Source organism: Brassica napus, chromosome C8, assembly GCF_020379485.1.
Source record: "Brassica napus cultivar Da-Ae chromosome C8, Da-Ae, whole genome shotgun sequence".
Classification (NCBI taxonomy): Eukaryota; Viridiplantae; Streptophyta; class Magnoliopsida; order Brassicales; family Brassicaceae; genus Brassica; species Brassica napus.
In genome coordinates, this window is record NC_063451.1 from 1,181,453 (window position 1) to 1,207,020 (window position 25,568).

Here is a 25,568-nt window from a genome sequence, read left to right on the forward strand (position 1 = left end):
TAATACACATTCACCTAATTATTAGATTAAATATATTACTAAACTTAAAAGTTTACACAAGCTCATCTGTCATCGTTAAGAGCTTTGAACGAAAAAGCCATCAACAGTGAAAATCAAAAGCAATTCTCGAGTCGAGATGGATTTAGTCTTAATATTTTCAATCTAAAGAGGAAGTAGGGTTTTTAATCTAGATGTGGGAAGATCGATTGGTAACGTTTTCATTGATGGTTCATTATAAATTTTTGGTGCTTGGTTAAGTTTGTATCTGTTCTTTTGGGTGGCTTGATGGGTTTATTGTCGTGAAATTTAAAAGCTTCAGGCACGTGAAAACGTGGTGCGTGCTGGTGGTGGGCGTAGGATGAGTTGGAGAGACCTTCAACTTCTGGTTATAGCTCCTCATCGTCCAACGTTCTAGATTAGTACTTTAATAGCTTATGTGTCTCTTCTACGTTATTCTTTGTGAAGGATTGAGTTTTCTTTTTCAAGTTTAAACACTACATCAAATAAAAGACAAGAGTTTCAGATGAATTTAAAGTTTATGATAATTTACAGCTGGTGGCAATAACCATGTGTTATTGGTTAGTGCTTACTATATATCCAATGAGAACTCGGTACCAGTTATTCAAAAATAGCCAATTAGTTTTAGTTTATGTTTAATTTGTCATCTTGCTGTAGAGATAGCTTTAGACTATGGCTGTTGCGAAACTAAATGAATTACTGACCTTGAAATATTTATTTGGGGTTTGTAGAAGAGACGGCATATACCAACAGGCAACAGCATCTTAAAATACCCAACCCACAATATTTTATACACTGAACATATTATAAATAAGATTTGTATTGTTAAACAGATTTTTAGTTTAACGTTTTCAGGAATATTTTTATTTTATTCATTTCCTGTTTTTGCTCTTTTTATATGTAGAATATATTAATTATATTTCAACCTTCCCGAAACAGTTGAAGAAAGTTGTTCACTATTAATTTATTCACTTAATTAAGTTTTTAAATAACTAAATTAAAAATAAAATGTCTAACATTGTTATTTGATCCAAACCAAAAACCAAAATAACTAAATTCAAACCATATTCAAATTCAAAAATAACTGAACGATTAGTATATTTCTTGAACCAAATTCCACATCCGAACCGGAACCAAACAAAAAATAATACAAATCTGGAAACGAACCAAAATTTATAAAATTTTATTAAATCATAATTTTTAATTTTAAAACATAAATTATAAATATAAATATAAATAATTCCGCGCATCGCGCGGATCAAATTCAAGTTTTAAACTAATACAAGGAAAAAGAAACACAATGAAACGAAGGAAACTAGATTAAGGATGTTTCATTTGATCATGTTTATACATTTTTTATTTTGTTGGTAAAAACATCTTTATATATTTATCATCACAATCATATATTATCAAATCATTTCCATGGGAAACATTTAATTTTTTTACCAAGCTTGCATGGGCCATCAGGTTTGATTGTCCAGTTAAATTTATAACCGTCATCTTGATCTCTCGGAGCATCAAATATATCAAACTGCTTGACCTGATTGTTCCATTGGAAGCTGCAAAAGAACAATGTTGTTTTCCATATATTTGGCTGAAATGAAAAGTGGTAATCTGTTTTGGCAGCCACCATGTGAACCCCCAAATCGTTATCTTTGGATTTGCAATGAACCGTAAGAACTGGACCTCCAAGATTATTTGTCATCGTGAGGTCGGTCCGGGGCCAAAACGGTGGTAACTCATGACTCAGACCAAACAAAAGAACCATGATCAGAAAAGCAACACAAAATTTTGGTGAATTTCTCATTGATGCAGGATTTCTCAATAAGATTGTTATACTTGAGTTGAACTTGGGATGGCTCAACATATTCAGTCCATATATATAGCGGTTTCGTAGTAATTAAGAAAACGTTTTCTTAAGAGTAATAAATTAATTATTAATGAATTTTGACCCAAAAAAACACGAATTGAACAAGCGAATTAGTCAAAGAGTAATAAATTAATTATTACTAGGTCTATCTTGTAAAGTATGTCTGTGAAACTTGTCAGTTGTCACCCAAAGATACATGCACAAAACAAAGTGTTGACTACAAAATAACAAAATCTATACTATTAAAAGGACATCATCCCAAAAATTTACGATACAAAAATAGTTGGACCTATTTATTAGAAACTTGACAAACTAAGAAAACATAAATATATACATACGTTGCCTATTACTATGTAGTTATCTAAACTATTAAAGTTGAAGTACATTTAGTACTTAACCCTAGATTTTTCTAAATAATTACCATTGAATGCCACTAACATTTAATCTAGAGCTATTATTTCGAAACAATATTTGTACCCTATTAATTAAACTAACAACTATCATTTGGTTAATTATTAAAGGAAACGTTGATTGAAAGCATATATTCTCATTTATAGTATTTATTTTAGAAAGTGAATATTTGTTTATCACATAACAATAGCTATCTCACGTAAACGCATATACAAACCGGTTAAAATTTATTTGACACAAAAAGCCTTCATTTGTTTTACAAAAAAATTGGTATTCTGACTATTTCACATTTGGACAATGAAACCATCTATATCACTCATGTAGACCTGTTTATAGCTAAGATGGTTTAATCCGGTTTAATTTAATATTTATCAATTTTGTTCTAATCTTAACCCAATTTGATATATGCAAAACATATATTTACAAAGTATACATTATAACTTTGTAAGGCTTTTTGAATTTCGTAGTTTTTGAGTCTTATTTGCGGAAATAAGCTATTATATGTTAAGAAATTAGTTGCGAAAAATACACACACAATTTATAGACATTTCTGTGGTTATAAAGATATTAATAATATATCAAGAAGTTAATATATTTTATTAATTAATTTCAGTCTTATATAATTGCTATATTTTACTGTTTCTTTTCTATAAAAGATAAATATATACGGTTTTGGTAAGTTGACAAAACAATTACGGTTTGGGTAACAACGATTTGGATAGTATGTTATTATTTCTCAACAAAAAAATCGGTCTTAATTACATCCATATTTAAATATGTGCTACTAAAAAGTTAGAATATTCATAGGATATCCAGAATACATTCCCTTCAATATAATAAAAAAAAATATTATTTGTAAAATTAGTTACCATCCATATTGGGAAAATTTTAATAGTTGAGTATTTGAATAGGATGTATACATCATTTTCTTAAATACCTAAATCTCATCTAAACAAAACAAATAAAATATTTTACATTTTCTATCTATCTTAATAAAACATTAGTACATTTTATTTGACATAAAATATTTTATTTTCAAAAGATAGATTTATTGATATACATAAATATAATAATTGGTGCTTTAATTAATAAAATAAATACATTAAAAATGTTACTGTAATTAAACATTATTAATTGACGAATATGTTATATAAGATATCACTTTAACGGTTTTATATCCAACCGCAATATGAGAAACCAAAAAATTATAAACAATTAAAAACCATCGACCTATCATAAATGTTATATATTACAAATCGAACAAACATCTATACAGACATATTAAATATATTGTAAAAATTTCATATATCTATTACATTAAAACAAACACCCGTGCGGGTGCATGGGTCAAGCTCTAGTTACTATTAAATTCATTGTCTTTTATCCTATTTTTGTGGACAATTCTACCTAACTTATACTTCTATTTAATTAAAATATAAATTATATTATTTTATTTTTACTAAGTCCATCTATCTAACCACATATATGTAATTTATGACATATATTATGGAATTCTTTTCTACTTTTTACTAAATTTATTTTATAATAACCAAACAATCACAAAATCTTGATAACACATGTTATGACATTTTGTCGCAATTAAGATAGTTAATCAAATCGTTTTTTTTTGTAAACCCGTGTGTTGGGATTCAGAAGTAGATATGTTAAAATGGGCTTGAAGCCCGCGGACTTAAACGGGCTGACCCACGACTGAGATCCGATTCGATTCTGCAAACGGATTGTTGTAGGGGATTCAGAAGAAAGGGCATTTTAGTTGTTTGTTTTCATTAAATGAACTGCGCGTATTCCAATACTCAACAAATATTAAAAAACCTTAACAAACTAGCAGGATTAACCCCTGTTCAAAAACGCGGACGCCTAGCCGTCTAGGTGCCCGACTACTCGCAACTCGGCTACCACCCGAGGCGATTCTAACCAAATCGGTTAACAAAATCGCCAACTAACTAATTGGCCCAAGAAGCCGATTAATCGGCCCAGTTAATTGGGATAAATGTTAAACTGCGAAAGTATTTTAGTGGGCCTCATGTGAAATCTGAAGCCCATGTACTTTAAAGTTCACATAGTATGTATACTCTATATATAGAAGTAAGATTTTTCCCCTCTTTTCTTTTGCAAGCGATGTGGGACTTTGTCCATGAACACTAATAATACGAAAATAAATGAGTAGAACATACAGGTATCGAATCCAAGTTGTTTGGCGCAATACCAAATGTCTCAACCGCTAGGAGACGAACGAAGTCTTTGCTTCAGTACTCATATGTTAATATATATACACATAATTACCGATTAATTTATGTTCCAATTATATGATATTCATTTTTGCTAAGAATTAACTTTTTTAAACCAATAAATTTAAATTTAAATAATAACATACAAAAAAACTATTACTTTCTAACATATTTATATTATATATTTAATTTAAATATTAAAATAAAATAAAATAATAATTAAACTAATCTCCGCGTATACTTCGATTAATCCCCGATATTTTAGTAACTCGCTAGGCCCGAGGTCACCGGCCGACTAGCGCCTAGCGTAGTTCCGAACAGGAGGATTAACTAAGTGGAAACTAATACAAGAAATAAAAGAAAGAAGCATGAAAATAAGCCAACTAAACCTGAGGAGATGAACTAATTAGGTAGCCTTCAAGACCCTGACCCTGAGGAACCCCAGGCTTGATCGCCTTAATGGTGCACCTATCAAAACCTTGGTCATTGCTTCTCCCGGATTGTTAAGCGCTTGTCCACAGTGGTGAGTGAGATGACTGCTGCTTCAGAGGGGTTGCTAGATAGAGCAGCGATTAAGTCCTTAGTTTCCTTGTCTTTTATCATCTCCAGAGCTGATTTCTCTGACTCCTTCTGCTGGTAATAAGCCAGGACACAAAAGACAACCACTGTGATTAGGGGTGAGAATTTTATCCGATACCTGAACCTGTATCCGAACCCGATCCAAAAAACCCGAACCGAAATCCAAACCGAAGTAGCAAAATACCCGAACGGGTATTGAATTAGCAGAGATTAGATATCCGAACCTGAACGGATAATATCCGAACTCGAATGGATATCCGAAGATAACTGAACATATGTATTACTAACCTTATATTTCTAGTTTATATCTCTCATTTTATTAAAAATATTTATATTGATACTACACATACTTTAAGTTCATATAATATACATATAATTACGGAGTAAATGATTTGCTACTCATTTAAAATGCATATCAAGTTTTTTGTTTCAAGAATTAACAAAAGTTACATCTGAAATTTAAAAACAATAAACAAATTAGTGTCTTTTTAGTCTTAAAATGTTATGTCCAAATCTATTAATCATCCAATCTATTAAAAATAAAAAAATCAGTTAAGTGAAATTTATATTTTTAAATACAAAAAACTTGAAAAATGAAATTTTAATTTTTTTCTTTCAAAATATAAATATCCGAACCCGATCCGAAATAACCGAATCCGAACTAAAAAATACCAGAAACCGACCCGAAGTACATAAATACCCGAACGGGTTCTACACCTCTATACCTCTATACCCAAAAATCCGAAATACCCAATCCGAACCCGGACGGGTACCCGAAGGCCCACTCCTAACTGTGATGAAGAAACACGCCACAGCGAAGGCGGTGGAAGCCTGAGAAAAGATGATGCCCATCAAGCACCAGAGAGATGTTAAAATGGGTTTTGAAGCCCGCTGGCTTAAACATGCTTAGTATAAATGGGCTGATCCGTGACCGATTTATTATCATGTAGAAATAAATGGGTTTATACGGGCTGGCCCGTTTAAGTCCGTTTCGTTAATGGGCATATCCGTTTCAACAATATGCTCAACCAACATTTATCAAATTTAAAAAACAGTCAAAAGAAATGGTTCGATCCTCTTATTTTTCTTTCTCAAACCAAGAGATCCATAAATCATGATCCAATGCATATATAGATATAAATGGTCCAATGAGACCAATAATTCTCTTTTTTTTTAATCTTCAATTGAATCACTGTTCACAAACTCATGGTTGGTGCATTGTGTTTCTTCCTCCAACCTTCATCCTTTGTTCCTCTTCTCTTTTTTTGAGTGCATGGCTAGTGCATTTTTTTAGTGAATTGTGTTTTGTGGACAATTTTTCCATGCATCTCAGTACCTAGTGATCAGTGGTTCATTTGTAATTACTTACAAAACAAATGTTAGTCTATTGTCAATATTCTCCAGTTAATATAGAATGGATTAAAAGTTGACTAAATTTTTTCACACTAAAAGATAAAGTATGAATTTGAATCATAAGAAATACAATTAATTACCAGTTATGTAGTTTTCATAAATTTTTGCATACAAACATAATTGTCACCTTGCTATTACGTTTGGGATCGAAAAACTTTACAGATCCTTCATATTGCGTCGACATTTGTCAACTTGCTATTACGTATGGAAAAATTGGTTGTTTGAAATACACAGTGCCTTACAGCTGGCTCAAATGTGATTGGTTAGTCAATATTTGAGTAAAATAGTGAAAATGTTTTTAGCTGGTTACATCTTCGGCACGGGTAAAGTATCTATTAGTTTTTTTTTACGGTTTCACTATATACCCCTAACTTTCAATATCAGACACATGTTGGATTGATTCATTTGAATATGTGTATGTGATTTGTTGATATAATTGCATACGTGTTATAATTGCATACGTGTTATGAATGAGTTTGAGTTTGATTCTTTATTTTGATGTATTGGTTCTAAGTTGTTATGAATGAAAAGCAAGTAATTTCAGTGAAAAAATAAATATTGAAATACCTTAAAGTAAATAAAATAGTAAATTCAAATATCAAAGAATATCTCAGATTATTAACTTCATAACCAAACATTTTAAACTAATACAAGGAAAAGAAACACAATGAAACGAAGGAAACTATATTTTTTATTTCGATCATCTTTATATATTTTTTATTTTGTTGGTAAAAACATCTTTATATATTTATCATCACAATCATATATTATCAAATCATTTCCATGGGAAACATTTAACCTTTTTACCAAGCTTGCATGGGCCATCGGGTTTGATAGTCCAGTTAAATTTATAACCGTCATCTTGATCTCTCGGAGCATCAAATATATCAAACCGCTTGACCTGATTGTTCCATTGGAAGCTGCAGAAGAACAATGTTGTTTTCCATATATTTGGCTGAAATGAAAAGTGGTAATCTGTTTTGGCAGCCACCATGTGAACCCCCAAATCGTTATCTTTGGATTTGCAATGAACCGTAAGAACTGGACCTCCAAGGTTATTTGTCATCGTGAGGTCGGTTCGGGGCCAAAAAGGTGGTAACCCATGACTCGGACCAAACAAAAGAACCATGATCAGAAAAGCAACACAAAGTTTTGGTGAATTTCTCATTGATGCAGGATTTCTCAATAAGATTGCTATACTGGAGTTGAACTGAAGTAATTTGGGATGGCTCAACATATTCAGTCCATATATATAACGCTTTGGTAGTAATTAAAAAAAACGTTTTCTTAAGAGTAATAAATTAATTATTAATGAATTTTGACCCAAAGAATACACGAATTTAACAAGCAAATCAGTCAAAGAGCAATAAATAAATTATTATTAGGTCAGTATTGTAATATGTGTTTGTGAAACTTGTCATTTCTCACCCAAAGAGACATGCACAAAACAAAGTGTTGACTACATAATAACAAAATCTATACTATTAGAAGGAAATCATCCCAAAAATTTACTATGCAAAAGTCACTGGACCTATTTATTAGAAACTTAACAAACTAAAAAAGAATAATATATATATATATATATATATATATAACTATGTGACTATTACTATGAGGTTATTAATATTAAACTCATCGTTTTTATCCTATTTTTGTGGACAATTCTACCTAACTTATACTTCTATTTAATTAAAATATAAATTATATTATTTTATTCTTACTAAGCCCATCTATCTAACCACATATATGTAATTTACGACATATAATATGGAATTCTTTGTTACTTTTTACTAAATTATTTTCTAATAAATTTTTTTTTTACCAAACAATCACAAAAGCTTGATAACACATGTTATGATATTTTGTCGCAATTAAGATTGTTAATAAAATTGATGAAACAGTATTGTATAAAATTATATCTATTAAATCATACACCATAACATTACATGATTCCTACGCTAAAGACTTTTCTCTTTGTATGTATATATAAATATTTTTTTAAAAAAATTTATCTATTATTAATTTAGAATATCAATATAATATGATAATATCTATCAGTTTTTGAAAAAATATTCCTAAATTTATGAAAAAAGTTTAAATCTCACTAATGATAATTTTGTCCTTTGATCTTGGGCTTATAAGATAGATCTAAATGGATCAGAATTGCAAACAATAATGTAAGTTAAATGGTGAGAGGTTAGATTTGATTTTTACATCCGTGGATCATGAGATAACTTTTTTATAAAATATTTTGGACTCCAATGTGTTATTTAAAGGATCAATTTTCTGAACATTGTTGTATTCACATATAGTAGAACTCAACTTCTTTACATTATCAAAAAGCCTACTTTAATTTAACTTCTTTATAAACCGCACTTTCAATAGTATTGTGTATAAAATATAATGTAGTTCTATAAAACTAAACGAACTTCAAACATATATTTACAAATTTCCGAACGGGTATTAGGTAGGACTTGTACCCGAAGAAAAGTCCAAAAAATTCAATAATTACTTTAGCCTAGACTCGGACATGAACCAACCATTTTTGAATCGGTTCTGGTTTGAATTTTTTAGTCTGGATAGACTGTCCAAACCTATAAAAACTAGAATATATTATATCTTTTCAAATTATGTTTTAAATAATAAACATGTGTTTTCGAAGCGCGGGTTAAAATATAATATTCATTAATGTTTGATTAAGAATTTATAATTGTTTTTATAAGAAGGCAAACTCCTACAAAACACCAAAAAATAAAATTAGTGTAATTTTATTTTGTATGAAACAATAGAAATGAATCTTAGTTGCTAAAAAAATGGAACAATAGAAATGACTGCTGAAAAAAAGCTTGGTGCCCTTACTCCCAACAAGTTGCTGGTCGGGATCGTGAAACTCTCACTCGAAAAGTAAGCTGGTCTTTGTTTGATCTAGGAACCAGGCTATCTACCGCTTTTAACCCTGTTTAAAAACAATAGAAATAGCATCATTTCACTAAATTTGATATTTTGTGAATTATGTTACACTAAATTTGGTGTAATACTATTAATCACACTAAATACTAAAATAATATTTTTATTACTTTTCATTTAATTATATGTAAACTAATATTGTTAATTATTCCTAACTTATAGTTATAAATAATTACATCCTAGTATTTTTCATTTTTATTTTGACATTACTAAACATTAAAATATTATTTTATATTTTCAGTTAGTAATACAATTAAATGAGTGTTATTTTGAAATTGTAACAGAATAAAAGTACTTTTCATATCAACTAAAGTTTACATAAATAAAAAATAATATATAAATTAAGTAAAAGACAAAAATAATATTTTAAATAAACTGTCAACTGTGGAAACATAAACTTACCAAATTTTAACAAATAAAATAAAATAAAATGAGATAAATATAATTATTCAACTATAAATAATTAAAGTATTGAATTATTAAACTAAAAATTTAATATATAACATAGTTTTGGTTTATAGTTTGGTGTAATGGTTGGATATGAAAAATAAAATTCAACACCAAAACACCAAAATTTAGTGTTCAATTATGATGAGAGTTGCCTTAAGAAATTTGAGTTCAAATCCTAGTGAACGTGATTTATTATAATTTAATAAAAAAAAATTGCCATAATGCAAATGTAAGACAATTAGTCATAAACTTTTATACAACAGTTTAGCGTGATGTACTTAGAATCTAACAGCTGAATTATCGGTCGAAAACATAATAATTTGTCATACTGACAGCCCATTTGCTAATATTTGATTTGTTGTTTCTTAACACAGCTTTAGTTTGATCATCTTTTCCTTATGCACAATCGAAAGTATAGACTAACAGTATTCAGGAGTAACAAAGTATATATCTTACTCGAAAGCAGCGAGGCTTACCAAATGAGACACCAAATCTTCAAGACATGAAAACTGATTCAGTAAACTCTTTTGAAACTTTTCACCCTCATCTGAATTCATCTCACTTAAACCTTCGTTGATCCTCTTTATTCCCTTCCGCAATAACTCCACTCTTCTGCATATTCCTTCTGGAAGTTTTCCTTCTCTTTTTTTTTGGTAACACTTACTTTTTAAATTAGAAAATGGCCTCAGGCCCAAAGTGGTTTTAGCCCATGTATGGGTCACATACACGAGAAGGAAATAGAGAGAGTTTTGCTAAACGATCCGCTTCCACATTCAGCGATCGGGAGAGATGAGAGAACGATATCTCGACAAACGCAGATGAGATCCTTTGGATATCTTTGACAATACCAAAGATCTCTTTTACCTGCATGTTGTTGTTGATGGTTCTGATGAGCGTTAGGTTGTCAGAGAAAGCTTTGAGCTTTTGATGCTCAAGTTCCAATGCAGAGAGGAGACCAGATCGGAGCGCAATTGCTTCCGCTACTAGTGGTGTGGTGATCGATTCAAGCGTAGCTGAACCATGGCTGAGGTGAGTTCCGTTTCCATTAGAGAAGATCCAAGCGATTCCTGCCCGTTTTGATCTCTTATCGTATGCCGCATCTGATCTACATGTCGTGTAGGTGCCGCTTTCACCATTGTTTCCTGTCGATCTTCTTGATCTAAGTATCAGTTTCTTCACCGATTGAATCTGTTGTTGTGCATTGTTCCATTCTCTTCCTAGATTCAGAGCTTTTGTCGCTGTTTCCATAGGTGATAGAATTCGATTCTCAAAGACATGCAAGTTTCGAGTCGACCAAATTGCCCAAAGGACCCAAGGGAGGACCGTCGTTGCAATCCCTGATGGAGGCAAACAGACTGCGGTCCTGAATTCAACTAGAGCTTGCTTGAAGTTTATGTCCGTAGCTAGGTGAACTACTTGTCTCAGGGGGATTAGCTTCCAGACTTCTTGGGCAAAAGGGCAAGAGAAAAAGGTGTGCATCACCGTTTCACTACCTTTACATTTGATACACTGCACATCTGAGTTAATTCCACGTTTTTGCAGTTGTTCTCCCAGCGGTATGGCTTCGTTGATGATTGACCACAACAAAAGCTTCATCTTTGGTGAGCATTTTGCAGACCAGACATCTTTTATCCATCCAAATGTTTCTGTGGTCTCATCGAGAGGTGTTAACTCCTTTGTAGAAACTGCGTAGTAACCAGACTTTGTGGTATAGGTACCAGACTGTAGCGGTTGCCATATGAAGATATCCTCTGTGTTTGCATGGCCAGGATGAAGGAGTTGAACTTCTGTAGCCACCTGAGGTAAGAGTTCTTCCACTCTCTTCTTGTTCCACTTCATGTCTGTCGTAAGGAGATCAGCCACTGTTAGGTCTAGAGCATGATCTGGTATGGGTCCGTATGGTTTCAGCTCTGAGTCTAGAGAAATCCAAGAGTCTTTCCAAATCTTAGTGTTGATCCCATTACCAATAGCTTTACCTACTCTTCCTCTAAGTAGGTCCCTGCCATGTAAAATACTCCTCCACTCGTGAAAGCACACTGCCGGTAGTTCTACTTCTAAGAATGACCTCTTGTGGCAGTATTTTCCTAGTAGAACCCTGGCTAGGAGACATTCCGGATTCGTAAGCAGTCGCCAAGCTTGCTTAGCAAGAAGAGCTTGGTTGAACAGTTGAATGTCTCTAAGTCCTAGTCCTCCTCTGTCTTTTGGTTTGGTCAAGTTGTCCCATGCTACCCAACACATTCGTCTTGTCCCATCCGATGAGTCCCACCAAAATCTAGTTAGAATTGACTGAATTCTTTTGCACAAACTGACAGGTAACTCAAAGCAAGACATGGTGTATGTGGGGATTGCTGTCAGCACCGCCTTCAACAGAGTGAGCTTCCCAGCTCTGGATAGGTGTCTCGTTGATCGGCTTGAAGCTTGTTGTCTGATGCGATCCACTATGGCCGTGAATAGGTCCTTTTTCCTCCTCCCGAAATGTTCAGGTAGTCCCAAGTACTTTCCTGATCCTCCTTCTTTGTCAATTCCTAGAGTTTCTTTAACGCTTCTTTTTGTTTCAGGTGGTGTCTTTGATGAGAACGTGATGGAGGATTTATCGACATTTATTTTCTGCCCCGAAGCTTTCTCATACCTCTCAAGGATGATCTTCAGCTTGTTGCAACTGGCATGGGATGTTTGGCAGAAGAACATGGTATCATCTGCAAAAAGCAGATGATTAACCCTTGGACTGCCCCTTGCCACTTTGATACCTTGAAAGGTACCGTCTCTTTCCGCCTTTTGACATAGACCGGATAATACTTGACCACAGAGAATGAATAAATACGGGGAGAGTGGGTCTCCCTGTCTTATTCCTCGCTTAGGGTTTACCAGACCATGTACTGAATCGTTTATCAAATAGGAGTAAGAAACTGTAGACACACACTGCATAATTAGATTTACCCACTTAGAGTGAAAACCTAGGCGTTGAAGCACCTTTGAGATGAAAGTCCACTCAACTCTGTCATATGCTTTAGACATGTCTGTCTTTACTGCCATTGTGCATCGTTTTTGTGCCTGTGATGTCTTTAGAAACTGTAGAACTTCGTGTGTAATCAGTACATTGTCTGCAATAGCTCTTCCAGGAATAAATGCTGATTGGTTCTCTGAGATAATGAGATGGAGAACTTGTTTTAGACGTAGTGCTAGGAGTTTTGAAATAATCTTGAAAAAGACATTGCATAACGCTATAGGACGATAGTCTGTCATCTTTTTTGCTCCCACCAGCTTTGGAATTAGTCTAACATGAGTAACATTTTGCGAGGGTCTGAGACTTCCTGAGGTGAAGAAGAGATGAACTTCCCTGATGATTTATGGTCCCACAATCTCCCAATTGGCTTGGAAAAAGCTGGCAGAAAAACCATCGGGTCCAGGAGCTTTGTCCGGATGAATGGCAAAGGTAGCAGCTTTGATCTCTTCTGGGGTTGGATCTTTGATGAGCATGTCATTCACTTGTTGGGTCACGCAGGGTTGGAGAGCTTCATCAATCACTTGCAGATCCTCTGGTTGGGTAGAGATAAACAGCTTCTCATAGTAGCTGCATATTACATTCGCTATTTGCTCTTCCTCGAACCAAGGTACTCCTGCTTCATTTTCAATCACCGTCATTCTGTTTTTGGCTTTTCTTAATTTTGTAGTGGCATGAAAGTAGCTTGTATTTGAATCCCCTAGCGTTAACCATAACTGTCTACTGCGTTGTTGCCAATATGCCTCTTCTTGCTTATAAGCTTTCATCAATAGCAAGTTAATTTTTTGAATCAGGTCATCATCTGCTATAGGGTTTGTCATTGCCTCATCAAGTTGAGCTTTGAGTTCTTCTAACGTCCTTTTGCTGTTCTCCTGAAAATTTCTACTCCATTTGCATATTTCTCGTCGACACAGAGCTAGTCTCCCTTCCACATCCAGATGAGTATTACTCTCCCACACTTTTTGGACTATACGTTTTATCTCAGGATTCTCTTTTAATCTTCTGTCAAATCTGAAATTTTTTGACCCTTTCTTTCTACGTGTGTCCAGGAACGTCAGTAGAGGGCGATGATCAGAGGCCTCGTACCGGAGATATTGACTTCTACAAGACGGAAAGGTGTTTATGCACTCGCTGTTGCTGATAGATCTATCCAGTCGACATTGCACTACATGTGAGTTCCTCTTCCCTCTCCAAGATAAAAAGTTCCCATAGTGTTTCACATCAAACAACTCATTCTCAGATAGAAATGTTCTGAACGCGCAGAAAGTTCCCTCAGCTCTCTCGGGTCCTTCTTTCTTCTCTCCGTTCTCTGTGATTTCATTGAAATCACCAGTGAGTAACCAAGGATCTCCCGTGTGCGGTTGAAGTGCAGTAAGTTCCTCCCAGACCGCGAGCCTCTTCGTGTGATCTGGTTCTCCGTATACGAATGTCATTTGAAAGGTGATTCCCTTCTCAGTTATGAATGTATCAATAAAATTTTTACTGCTTGATCTAACTGTGAGCTGAATGTCATCTTTCCAGACTAGAAGTAATCCTCCACTTCCTGGGCTGTTAGGGGGAACTTCATGGAGGTTATCGAGAGGTAGCCAAGCAAGTGTCTTTTTGATCATCTCCAGGTCATTTTTGGTTTCCATAAGAAGGTAGATATCATGAGAGTTTCTCTTCTGAATCTCTCTCAAGCGTTGGACTGTTGCAGGGTTCCCCACACTACAAGAAATATCGGTATTAATAGCACCCGATAAACGCTATCATATCGTTTTCATAGCGTTTCGAAGAACGCCGTGACAGCCGCAGCTATAATAGACCCCCCCCCCTAGCGTAGCGTTTTTCGCGTGCTGTAACAATATACAGATATTATAGCGTTGGTTATGTGTTATATTATACCTATTTATAGCGATTTCTTTTCGCTATTTCAATATTTTATGTGGCATTTTTCGTGTGCCATAGAATATTTTGTTATGACATTTGTTTTTTTGTCATGGAATACCTTTTTGTAACTCAGTTGTTTTGGATTTTTGAACATTTAATAGCAATTTTTTTGTGCCATTGAATATTATAATACAGCGTTTTACTTGTGCTATGACGTTTATATTCTAGGTAATACTGAATAGCTAATATTTTAAACCGGTTTATAAATGATTTTGGTTTATATTAAAATTTTGGTTCACAATCGGTTTATAAATTAAACCAGATTACAAAAAATTTCGGTTTACAAACTAAACCAGTTTACATACAAACCAGGTTTAAAAACAAAATCTAAAAAAACCCCTAGCTGCAGTTGAGTGTATACATTCTCAACCCCTGAATTTTTTTTTTCAACAAGTCAGCAACATGACATATATTGGGAGATATACGAAGTTCCTCGAGAGGTATAATCTCAGATACAGACCTTAATTCCACGAGCCACCATTGCAAGCCAAGTCCTGCTCTGTTTGTGAAACCAGCATCAGTTTCCTTGCTTCAACTAGCTTGCTCATTTCAGTAACCAGGGTTACATGCTTTGACACGTTGCCTTGCATTTTTTTGTGCTCAGGGTAGCTGTCAACAAATCTGGCCATGTCCTCTGTAAAATCAACGCATTCACAAATTATAATCATTACTAGCACCAGAAACAGAATGTCTTTGCAGGAGCAAGACTAACCATATATTTACCTACTGTCTGGATATTTTTGTTACTCTTGGCCACCTGCTGATGTTCATTCCGATATCCCCAAAATTTTCATACATGTTAGATTTGAAGAATGCATCTTGTTCTGATGATAAAACCACCTCCTGCTGGGACAAGAGAATTATTAGCTTAGCTGTGAGGTTTTCAACTAATAAGATCGGTATTGGAGAAGACTCACAACTTGCTGATCTTTTGAAAGACTTCCAATGGCTCTCACGTCAACTTTATTATCCTCAAGTCCTATGAGTTCGTGCACCATTGCCTACAGAAAAAATTCTTTAATGAGAAATTCTTATTCTTACAAAAAAGTACGACATCTGGAGGCACATCTCATATACTAGAGAGTAGCACAATAAAAAAAAATATTAGGCAAGTTGACCTGATATGTCCACTGATTAAGCAATGGGGTAACCGTACCGGGTCATCTCTTTTGTCAATTACAAGCAGCAACGGAGAGCTTTCAGTCCGTCTAAAATCGAAAAGACCGCTTTCATGCTGATACATCAATTTCTGAAACACAAAAGTATCTCTCAGTTCAAATGAACACAGGACACACGAAATTCTCAGACTAAAAGCAAGTTGGAGACAAGTTCCCATCACAGTCATAGCCGCTATCTCCATCACTACAGAGCTCCGACTTCGCCTCTTCTCTCTTCTCTCCGTCTCCTGATGTTCTTCATCTTCTGTTTATCCCTGGAACCCATATTTCAAAACACAAACATAAAAAAGATTCAAACTTTCATGGGAAATCCTTTCCATCAGCTTTCTATACCAAAAACGGTGACAAAACCAGAATCGAGAGAGAGAGAGAGAGATAGAGAGAGAGAGAGAGAGATAGAGAGAGAGAGACTAGACGATATTCTAACTGAAACAAGGTGGAGATGGAGACAGGTGACGACGTTTTGTTTCTTGTTTCTGTGTCTCCGGAGAGGAGAGAGGGTAACGATGGATATGTGAGCAGAGGCATTGATGTGTTTTTGTGACGACGTAATGGTTCCAAAAGGAGCGTGGTGGTGAAGCTTATCAACGGTGGTTGGAGAGACAGAGGGGTTTCTTAGAAGAAGATGTGAGGAGCTCACCATAGAAAAGAAGATTGCAGATGACCAGATATGAGAGATGAAGAGACGAGACATGAGAGGATTCTGAGAAAATTGATAATTTAGTTTGAGATATGTGAAAAAGAATTGCAGAGGTCGTCAAAGAAAGAGAAAATAAAAAAAAATTAATAATTATATGCCGTTGGATTGAAACCTATCAACGGTAGAGATTGATATCTTAGCTATCCTCGCCATTCTTTCCTATTGGTCAGATCTGTTTCCTCTTATTATTTTTTAAACACATTCTATTTCCTCTTTATTTTTTTCTTAATTATACTCTGTTTAAAAAAAAATTTATATAAATCTAGTTTATAAATTTGTTTTATAAATTTAGTATCTTTTATATTTTGTTATTTTGTTATTAAAGTTTATTTGGAGTCTTAGGTTTGGGGTTTAGAGTAAAATTTGAGAATACAATTTGAAATTTTTTGATTAGTATCTATGTTTAGGTTTTGGTGTTTAAATTTGAAAAGGTTAAATTTGATGTTTGGATTTTATGATTTGGTGTATAAGATTTAGAGTTATTGTATATGGTTTGGAATATATACTCAAAGTCTAAATTTCAAAACCTATATTTAAATTTTTGAAATTTGTAAATTAGGATTTATGATGTAGGTTAATATGAAGTATGTGGTTTAGGGTTTAGGGTTAAGATTTATAATTAAGTATATGGTTTGAGTTTTAGAATATATTTGGAGTCTAAGTTTAAAATTTATATTATAAATTAAAAAAATAGATTTATGACTTTGTATGTAAGATTTAAGTTTGGGGTTTAGGGTATTATATTTAGGGTATAGATTTAAGATTTAATGTTTGAGGGTTATAATTTAAATTTGAGATTCTATTTTTAAAATTATTAAACTTTAAATTTAAATTTAAGATCGAAATTATATTATGAAAATATTGAAATTTTAGTGTTTATGTTTAGGGTAAGGGTTTAAACCCCAAATTAAAGTATATATTTAGAGTTTGGGGGATGATTGTTTAAAGTATATATTTAGAATATGAAATTAATCTTTAAAAAAATAGGATTTTAACTATTCAATTTTTTAATATATTGGATATAAGTTCTATTAGGTACATGGTTAAGATTTAGGATCAAGTATATGGTTTGAGTTTTTGAATATAATTGGAGTTTGGTTTTTAAAATGATCTAATTTGAGTTTAAGTTTAAGATTTATATTATAAGTTTGAAAATATTAGATGAAAGGTTTATGTTTGGAGTGTAGGGTATTAGATTTAGGGTACAGATTTAAGATTTAGTGTTTGAGGTTTATAATTTAAATTTGAGATTATATTTTTAAAATGATATTATGAAAATATTAAATTTTAAAATTTATGTTTAGGGGTTAGGGTTTAAACCCCAAATTAATCATATACCCAACAATAACTAAAAATTTTATAACTTTTTTTCATTATTTAATTTCAAGTCTTAAACTTAATCTAAAAGTATAATTATCATTTTTATCCTTTGATTTAATCAAACATATAAATTAAAATACAAAACTTTTTTATCTAATTAAAATATAAATTAAAATACACTCAGACTTTAATTTTACACTCAGACATAATAATTACAAACTCTAATTATCATTATGAACCATATAAATTCTCTTGTTTTTTCACCGTGTCAACAAGAAAATCAAACATGAACTTTTCTCTAATCTGTTAAAGCCTTTGAATCACAGCAAGCCTCTCTGTCTTCTTATTGCACTTCATCATGAGAGACAGTGCTAGATAAGAAAAGGATCTCCAACATCATAAAGTGGACGAGCCAACCGCATCACACCCATTTAGTACCAAGATCATACAATAACTACCTTTACGTTGTAATCTGGTTGCAGGAACCATGACCAAAAATGTTTATAAAACCAATGACCTGACAGCTTATAAGTTGATGAGATAGCTCATAAGTTGGTCCAGCTCTTGATCTCAATGTTGTCTATGAGCCTAGCCGTTCCAAACCAGGCAGCAACAGTAACACAAATCGCTACTCCACTCTTTATCTCTACTACTCCTTCTAGTTTCTACGGCAACAGCAGCTCCACTGCAAGCGCCAGCAGGAATACGAGGAGGAGCAGTAGGGGGACTCCGTAACGCTTGTTTTCTCTACTGATACTGGCAAACTTCAAAAACCAAAATAACAAGTTCTTTGTAACCTTAGCATCATTATGAACACATGACTGAAAGTAAAAACTTCACACAAGAGAATGAAAGTGAAGCATAAACCTGCCAACACTTTAACGAGCTCATCCTCTGTTTCTCTCAGATCCGCTTTGGATCATACCCTAATCTTGAAAGACACCTACAACATCAGAGTCAGAGACACTCATAAGAACACTAATAAACGCCATGATTATAGACTCTCATTCCGCAACATAAGAGTTAGTTACAAAGAACATAGATTTACCCAAAGAGACAAAGTAAAAGAAGAAATAAAAACACAGAGACTTAACCCAGAATCGATTGTGAAGTGTTCCTATAATGATTGAAAACGCACAGAGACAACAAGAACCATGAATCGATTTTCGAAAGTTTTTAAAAGTCAAGCCTTTTGCCGAAACGCCATTGTTGCTCTTCTCCACTTTGATTCTGACGGTGTGAGGCATGATTCCGGTGACGACGAGAACGAAACAAGACGGAGATGTTATCGTGGTGTGGTTTGGTCACGGACTCAGGCGCCACCGTGTTCGATTGCGGGTGAGTGGAGACCACAGAGTGGTGGTCGGAGCTCGAGATAGAGCAAAGGGGAAACGCATAGATGAGACTCGAGAAGGACAGAGACGACGACGAGAGATAAGATTTTTTATTTTTTTTTTAATCGAAGAGATAATGAAAAGAGAATTGTTCTTTTTTTGGTTCATAAGAAGTAAAGGAAAACCCAAAAAATTGGTTAAGTGTTGGTTCCAAAATATTTTTTCAGCTATAATAGTGATTTTTGCTTTCCCGCTTAATGAAATTTTATCTTAGCGCGAATTTAGTGCTACGAAAGAATTGTGATCTGATTTTGGGACTTTTGGTAGCAGTTGGTGAATTCGTGCTACTGCGAACTGCTACCAATACTCATATTTCTTGTAGTGCCAGCCCACAACAGTTCCAGCTCAGTGCCACTAAGAAGCCTGGGGTGGAGCAGCCCGAAAATCCGCTTTCTTTCGTGATACCGCCGGAATGAGTTGGATTGGGGGGTTTCCTGAGGTCTGTGCAGCTCATGTTGCCTTATTTGCTTTCTTTCTTCGGAAGGAAACTCCAGATGTCCCCTCTCCTATGTTCCTCCCTCCGCTAGGTGAGTTGTGCAGTTGTGCTAGCTTTCTCTTTTTTAAGCTAGGCCCTAAGTGAGTGGGGCTACTTCTTAAGCTTTTGCTCCTTGAGAGGTTTTTAGTTTTCCTTACTTTGTTTTGAAATTCCTGCAGTGTTTCCTCTTTTTCCAACGCGGTACGATTCTCTTGTTGATCAGGTGCTCTCGATTCTTCCTCCCCTTCTAGACTCGGACTTATGATGATTGATTTTAACGTTTGTGGTCGTGTCTTTCTAGTACTGAGGGATGCTGGAGGCTGCAGAGGGGATGCTTCATTGTAGTAGGAGTCACCCCCCGTGTCTTCTTCCTTATCTTCTCCTCCTTGGGGACTAAGAACCACTGTATGATCAGCTAAGAAGAGAGCATTAAGGGGATTGTCCTGCGCTGAGGGGCTTACTGATCGTATTCCACGTTCCCATGGAGATAGAGGGCGTCTGGGAAACTCTGAAACAGCCAAGATTGAGGCAGCAGCTTCCTCCATAAGGCCAGACGCATCTCCCGTTAAGACTCTCTGCTTTCTAGCCGCCGCTTCGATGAGGTCTGTGCAGCTAAGGTATTGCTTCGTCACATCTTGGAGATCTTCCATTATTCACTCCTTTGTTTGCTTAGAGTTGTTTATTAATTCCTGGCTCCTTCCAGATGGGAATGTTGAATGGAGGGAACGTGAGTTTAGCATGAAAGCAGCTGTTTCTTCCCTTTGTCCCTTCGCGTCACCATTCATCACTCTCTGTTTTCGAGCAGCCGCTTCTGTGGGATCTGGACAGCTAAGGTAGAGTAGCGTGGCCTCGTCGAGCTCATTCAACACTTGTTCTTCAGCTTGTTGTTCACCTTGTGTCTGATGTAGGCTTTTGTGTGTTGGTAGGTCTCGATGAGTTCTTTGATTTTCATCCTGTGCTTGCTCCGGTTGTTCCATCCCAGAGTGCAGGTTGGTAGTTTTGATCCTCCATTCACTAAGTCCTCTCTGGGGGAAAGGGGCTCGCATATAGTTCCTCTCTCTCCTAACATCTCTCCTGTTTGTGTAGGGTGGTGAGACATAACCTTGGTTTTCCCCTTCCTGAGTGTGTGTTCTAGTACGCCAGTTTTGCGTAGTGTCAGCCATGTCAGTCATCGCTTTGACCGGCGGAGGTACTCTGGTTTGTTTGGTTGCAACTCTGTTTCCAAAGCTATTACCGTGCCTGTCCACTCTGTCGTTGAAAGCCTTTGGGCTCCTTTCCTTGTTGTAATCAGACATCTCCAGTCTTAGGTAACGTTGATTAAGATCCTTGTCTTTGTAGATTTTCTCATTCCTCCTGTCGATAGGAGTTGCTCTTCTCTCATAGTTGTTCTGATCTTCTAGTTGCTTAGGTTCTTCGAGATTCTTTTGGCTTGTTAGGGTTTTGTTGCCTTCCAAGAAGTGGAGACAATCTTTCTTCAAGTGTGAGAGGGATTGGCATAAAGAGCAGTGGTTCTCGAGTTTCTCATACTCCAGGTAGATTAGACTCTCTTCCCCTGAATCATATTCAAGATGTATTTCTTCTAGGTTTTAGGCCGTCAATCAGAACTTTGATTCTTGCAGATGTCTTGGTGAGTTTGTGGTTCATCAGTGTTCCGAGCTCCTTTCCCATGTCACATATCATATCCTCGTGCCAGAAGTGGAGCGGTAGCCCTTTGATACAGATCCAAAAGGGGATTTGCGAGGGGAAGGTGGCAGAGATGACCGGTTCCCAGCGTTGGAGGATGACCATCCAGTATGGAAAATGGTAAGGTCTGTTGTCCAGAACTCTCTGAAGGTCTTCTTCTTTTTCAAATCTGAACTGGAAACAGCCATGACCAAGATCTGACCCAACTGCTCTTCCTTGTATGTGCCATTTGCGAGGTAGGGCTGGAATGAGCGCCGATATTCTCTGCTCTTGTGAGTTGGTAACTCTGCCTATGAGGGTGAGATCGTTTTCTTTGATAAGCGCTGCAGTGTCCACATATGGAGCATTGATCCTTTTGATGATAGGTTCGTTAGTATCAGCCAACTGGTGTTTTCCTTTTTCTTCCTTAGTGAAACGACAAGCCATGCTGCTTCTATCTTCTGAAAACCTTCCTGTATGTGATGTAGGTCCCGTTCAGGTGATAGAGGGGTTCTTTCTTACTGATCTTGAGCGAGGTACTGAGAAGATTTGAAGTGGGAATGGCTGAGATCTAAGATTTTGTAAGATCTTGAAGCTTGAAACTGGAAGAGATAACCCTTGGAGGATGTTAGTTCTGGTAAAGAAGTAGGGTTTCCTTGAAGATATAGTGGTGAGACTAGTGGTTTCTTTCCCCTAACGGAAAAGCATTGAGTTGTCGCTGTCTAGCTTTTCAAACAATACCCTTCCCCTAACGGAAAAGCATTGAGTTGTCGCTGTCTAGCTTTTCAAACAATACCCAAGTTGCTTTCCTTGCCTCGACTATCGTGTCTGGGAGAGTCCTTTCTCACAGAGACGGCTCGTGAGACTCTCACTCGAAAAGTAAGCTGGTCCTTGTTTGGTCTAGGAACCAGGCTATCTACCGCTTTTAACCCTGTTTAAAAACAATAGAAATAGCATCATTTCACTAAATTGGTATTTTGTTAATTATATTACACTAAATTTGGTGTAATACTATTAATCACACTAAATACTAAAATAATATTTTTATTACTTTTCATTTAATTATATGTAAACTAATATTATTAATTATTCCTAACTTATAGTTATAAATAATTACATCCTAGTATTTTTCATTTTTATTTTGACATTACTAAACATTAAAATATTATTTTATATTTACAGTTAGTAATACAATTAAATGAGTGTTATTTTGAAATTGTAACAGAATAAAAGTACTTTTCATATCAACTAAAGTTTACATAAATAAAAAATAATATATAAATTAAGTAAAAGACAAAAATAATATTTTAAATAAACTGTCAACTGTGGAAACATAAACTTACCAAATTTTAACAAATAAAATAAAATAAAATGAGATAAATATAATTAGTCAACTATAAATAATTAAAGTATTGAATTATTAAACTAAAAATTTAATATATAACATTGTTTTGGTTTATAGTTTGATATAATGGTTGGATATGAAAAATAAAATTCAACACCAAAACACCAAAATTTAGTGTTGAATTATGATGAGAGTTGCCTTAAGAAATTTGAGTTCAAATCCTAGTGAACGTGATTTATTATAATTTAATAAAAAAAATTGCCATAATGCAAATATATAAGACAATTAGTCATAAACTTTTATACAACAGTTTAGCGTGATGTACTTAGAATCTAACAGCTGAATTATCGGTCGAAAACATAATAATTTGTCATACTGACAGCCCATTTGCTAATATTTGATTTGTTTTTTCTTAACACAGCTTTAGTTTGATCATCTTTTCCTTATGCACAATCGAAAGTATAGACTAACAGTATTCAGGAGTAACAAAGTATATATCTTACTCGAAAGCAGCGAGGCTTGCCAAATGAGACACCAAATCTTCAAGACATGAAAACTGATTCAGTAAACTCTTTTGAAACTTTTCACCCTCATCTGAATTCATCTCACTTAAACCTTCGTTGATCCTCTTCATTCCCTTCCGCAATAACTCCACTCTTCTGCATATTCCTTCTGGAAGTCTTCCTTCTCTTGTTCGATTGTTTCTCTACTTCCATTGATCTCTGCTGCTTTCTTCCTTCTAGAAGCTTCTACACTGTTGCCTTTCTGTTCTGGTCATACGTTTAGATCTCATCAGTTATATTAGTAAGTGACAAAAAGAAAGAAGAACAATATTTTATATTTAGAGCTGAAGTGAGTGATCATGGATGATGTGCAGGAAATGAGATCCCCTAGAACCCTGCATGGAGGTTTGGAAGCTAGGCACTGTCAGCTACTTGAAATCACTTAAAGTTCAAGACAAATTAGTTTCCGACAGAAAAGCTAATCGAATCCCCGATGCACTCCTCTCTCTTCAGCATCACCATCTTATACCCTCGGAAAACGTAGAACCGATCACAACCTACTGATCCCTGAAGCTGATCTCAAGGGCCTTGGAGCTGAGCTTCATTATACTCAAAGAGGAGGAGATATCACTTTCCATGGTCCTCATCAAGCCATCTTATACCCCATCATTTCCTTACGCAGCATTGGTATTGGTGCTAGGAATTATGTAGAGACGTTGGAGCGGTCTATGCTCGAATTTGCTTCTGTTTATGGTGTGAAAGCACGTGCAGGACACAAGGGTGAGACAGGGGTTTGGGTCGGAGATAGAAAGATTGGTGCTATTGGGGTTCGTATCTCCTCTGGAATCACTAGTCATGGTTTGGCCTTCAACATAGATCCTGATCTGAAGTACTTTGAGCACATTGTGCCCTGTGGGATTGCTGATAAAGAAGTTACATCTCTGCGAAGAGAGACAGATGATATGCTGCTTCCTTCTGAAGAAGTGATTCATGAGCAGTTGGTTTCTTGTCTGGCCAAAGCGTTCTCATATGATGATGTTGTGTGGAAAGAAGATCCTTCATTCATTTTGGACAACCAGGAGGAGTATAAAGACTAATAGTCCTTCTTCAGGTTTATCTCGGTTTAATCCGGTTTTGATTGAATGCATCTTACTTACTCTATGCAATTCGCTATTCGATTAGTTTTGCTCTGACTCCTTCCAAACGATTTTATTAACACAAACTTGTATAAATCTAAAAATATGAGAGATCATAATATATAAGAAATTGGCTATTACTCCAGCTTTGCTGATTGCAAAGAGTGTGATCACAAAGAAGCTAACTCAATCGTATGTAACGAGTGACTTTCCTCAATGGCTCTCTTCCTTTTTTGTTTAAGAGGGGCCAGGCGTTTGAGTTTGATTCTTTATTTGATGTATTGGTTCTAAGTTGTTATGAATGAAAAGGACGTAATTTCAGTGAAAAAGAAAACACATATTGAAATACCTTAAAGTAAATAAAATAGTATTTACTTTAATATTAGTCTGATTTTCATCGACCTTAGCAGCAGGATCCATGGTTTAGCTTTTTGGTAATATTAGTCGAAGTTAAGGCCTTAGTACTCTGTTACAAAAAAAAAAAAAAAAAAAAAAAAAAAAAGGCCTTAGTACTCTTATATATTGAAACTTTTTTTTCTGTTACCTTATACAATTATCTAAGGGTTTGATTATGTCAAATCTCAAAATGAATATTCTTTTTCCCAACAGTTCTTATCTTTTTTTTTTTTGAAAAAAATTTAAATTTATTTCAATCAAAAAAACTTCTGTACAGAGTTTACTGCAACCAACAGTTCTTATCTCCTCTGATTATATATTATTATACGTAAATATTTTTTCTTTTTCATCTATAATATTTTTTCTTTTAAATATTGAAATACAAAGTAAATAAAATAGTAAATTCAAATATCATAGAATATCTCAGATTATTAACTTCATAACTGAACATTTTGAACTAATACAAGGAAAAAGAAACACAATGAAACGAAGGAAACTATATTTTTTATTTTGATCGTCTTTATATTTTTTTATATTTTGTTGCTAAAAACATCTTTATATATTTATCATCA

The 25,568-nt window shown here is 34.6% G+C and overlaps 2 protein-coding genes and 1 pseudogene across 24 annotated transcripts; 1 reads left to right on the forward strand and 2 right to left on the reverse strand.

Annotated features, from left to right (window-relative positions):
• Window positions 1-7,211: 7,211 nt before the first annotated feature.
• Window positions 7,212-7,872, reverse strand: LOC111200651 (S-protein homolog 5). The gene has a single exon (XM_048766006.1). It carries the CDS (start codon window positions 7,775-7,777, stop codon window positions 7,316-7,318), a length of 462 nt encoding a protein of 153 aa, XP_048621963.1. The 5' UTR covers window positions 7,778-7,872; the 3' UTR covers window positions 7,212-7,315.
• A 1,689-nt stretch (window positions 7,873-9,561) lies between these two features.
• Window positions 9,562-17,972, reverse strand: LOC111205438. 23 transcript variants are annotated; one of them, XM_048766028.1, is made up of 6 exons: window positions 16,706-17,972; window positions 16,227-16,319; window positions 16,044-16,136; window positions 15,805-15,888; window positions 15,600-15,733; window positions 9,562-15,521 (listed from the first exon to the last, which is right to left on the reverse strand). In XM_048766028.1, exon 6 carries the CDS (start codon window positions 13,198-13,200, stop codon window positions 10,660-10,662), a length of 2,541 nt encoding a protein of 846 aa, XP_048621985.1. In that variant the 5' UTR covers window positions 13,201-15,521; window positions 15,600-15,733; window positions 15,805-15,888; window positions 16,044-16,136; window positions 16,227-16,319; window positions 16,706-17,972; the 3' UTR covers window positions 9,562-10,659. The 23 variants fall into 23 exon arrangements, with proteins under 23 accessions (XP_048621985.1, XP_048621977.1, XP_048621984.1 ...); XM_048766020.1 differs by having other exon boundaries at window positions 15,611-15,730; window positions 16,006-16,136; window positions 16,706-17,743; XM_048766027.1 differs by having other exon boundaries at window positions 15,611-15,730; window positions 16,493-17,714.
• A 4,626-nt stretch (window positions 17,973-22,598) lies between these two features.
• Window positions 22,599-24,702, forward strand: LOC125591580 (annotated as a pseudogene).
• Window positions 24,703-25,568: the final 866 nt, after the last annotated feature.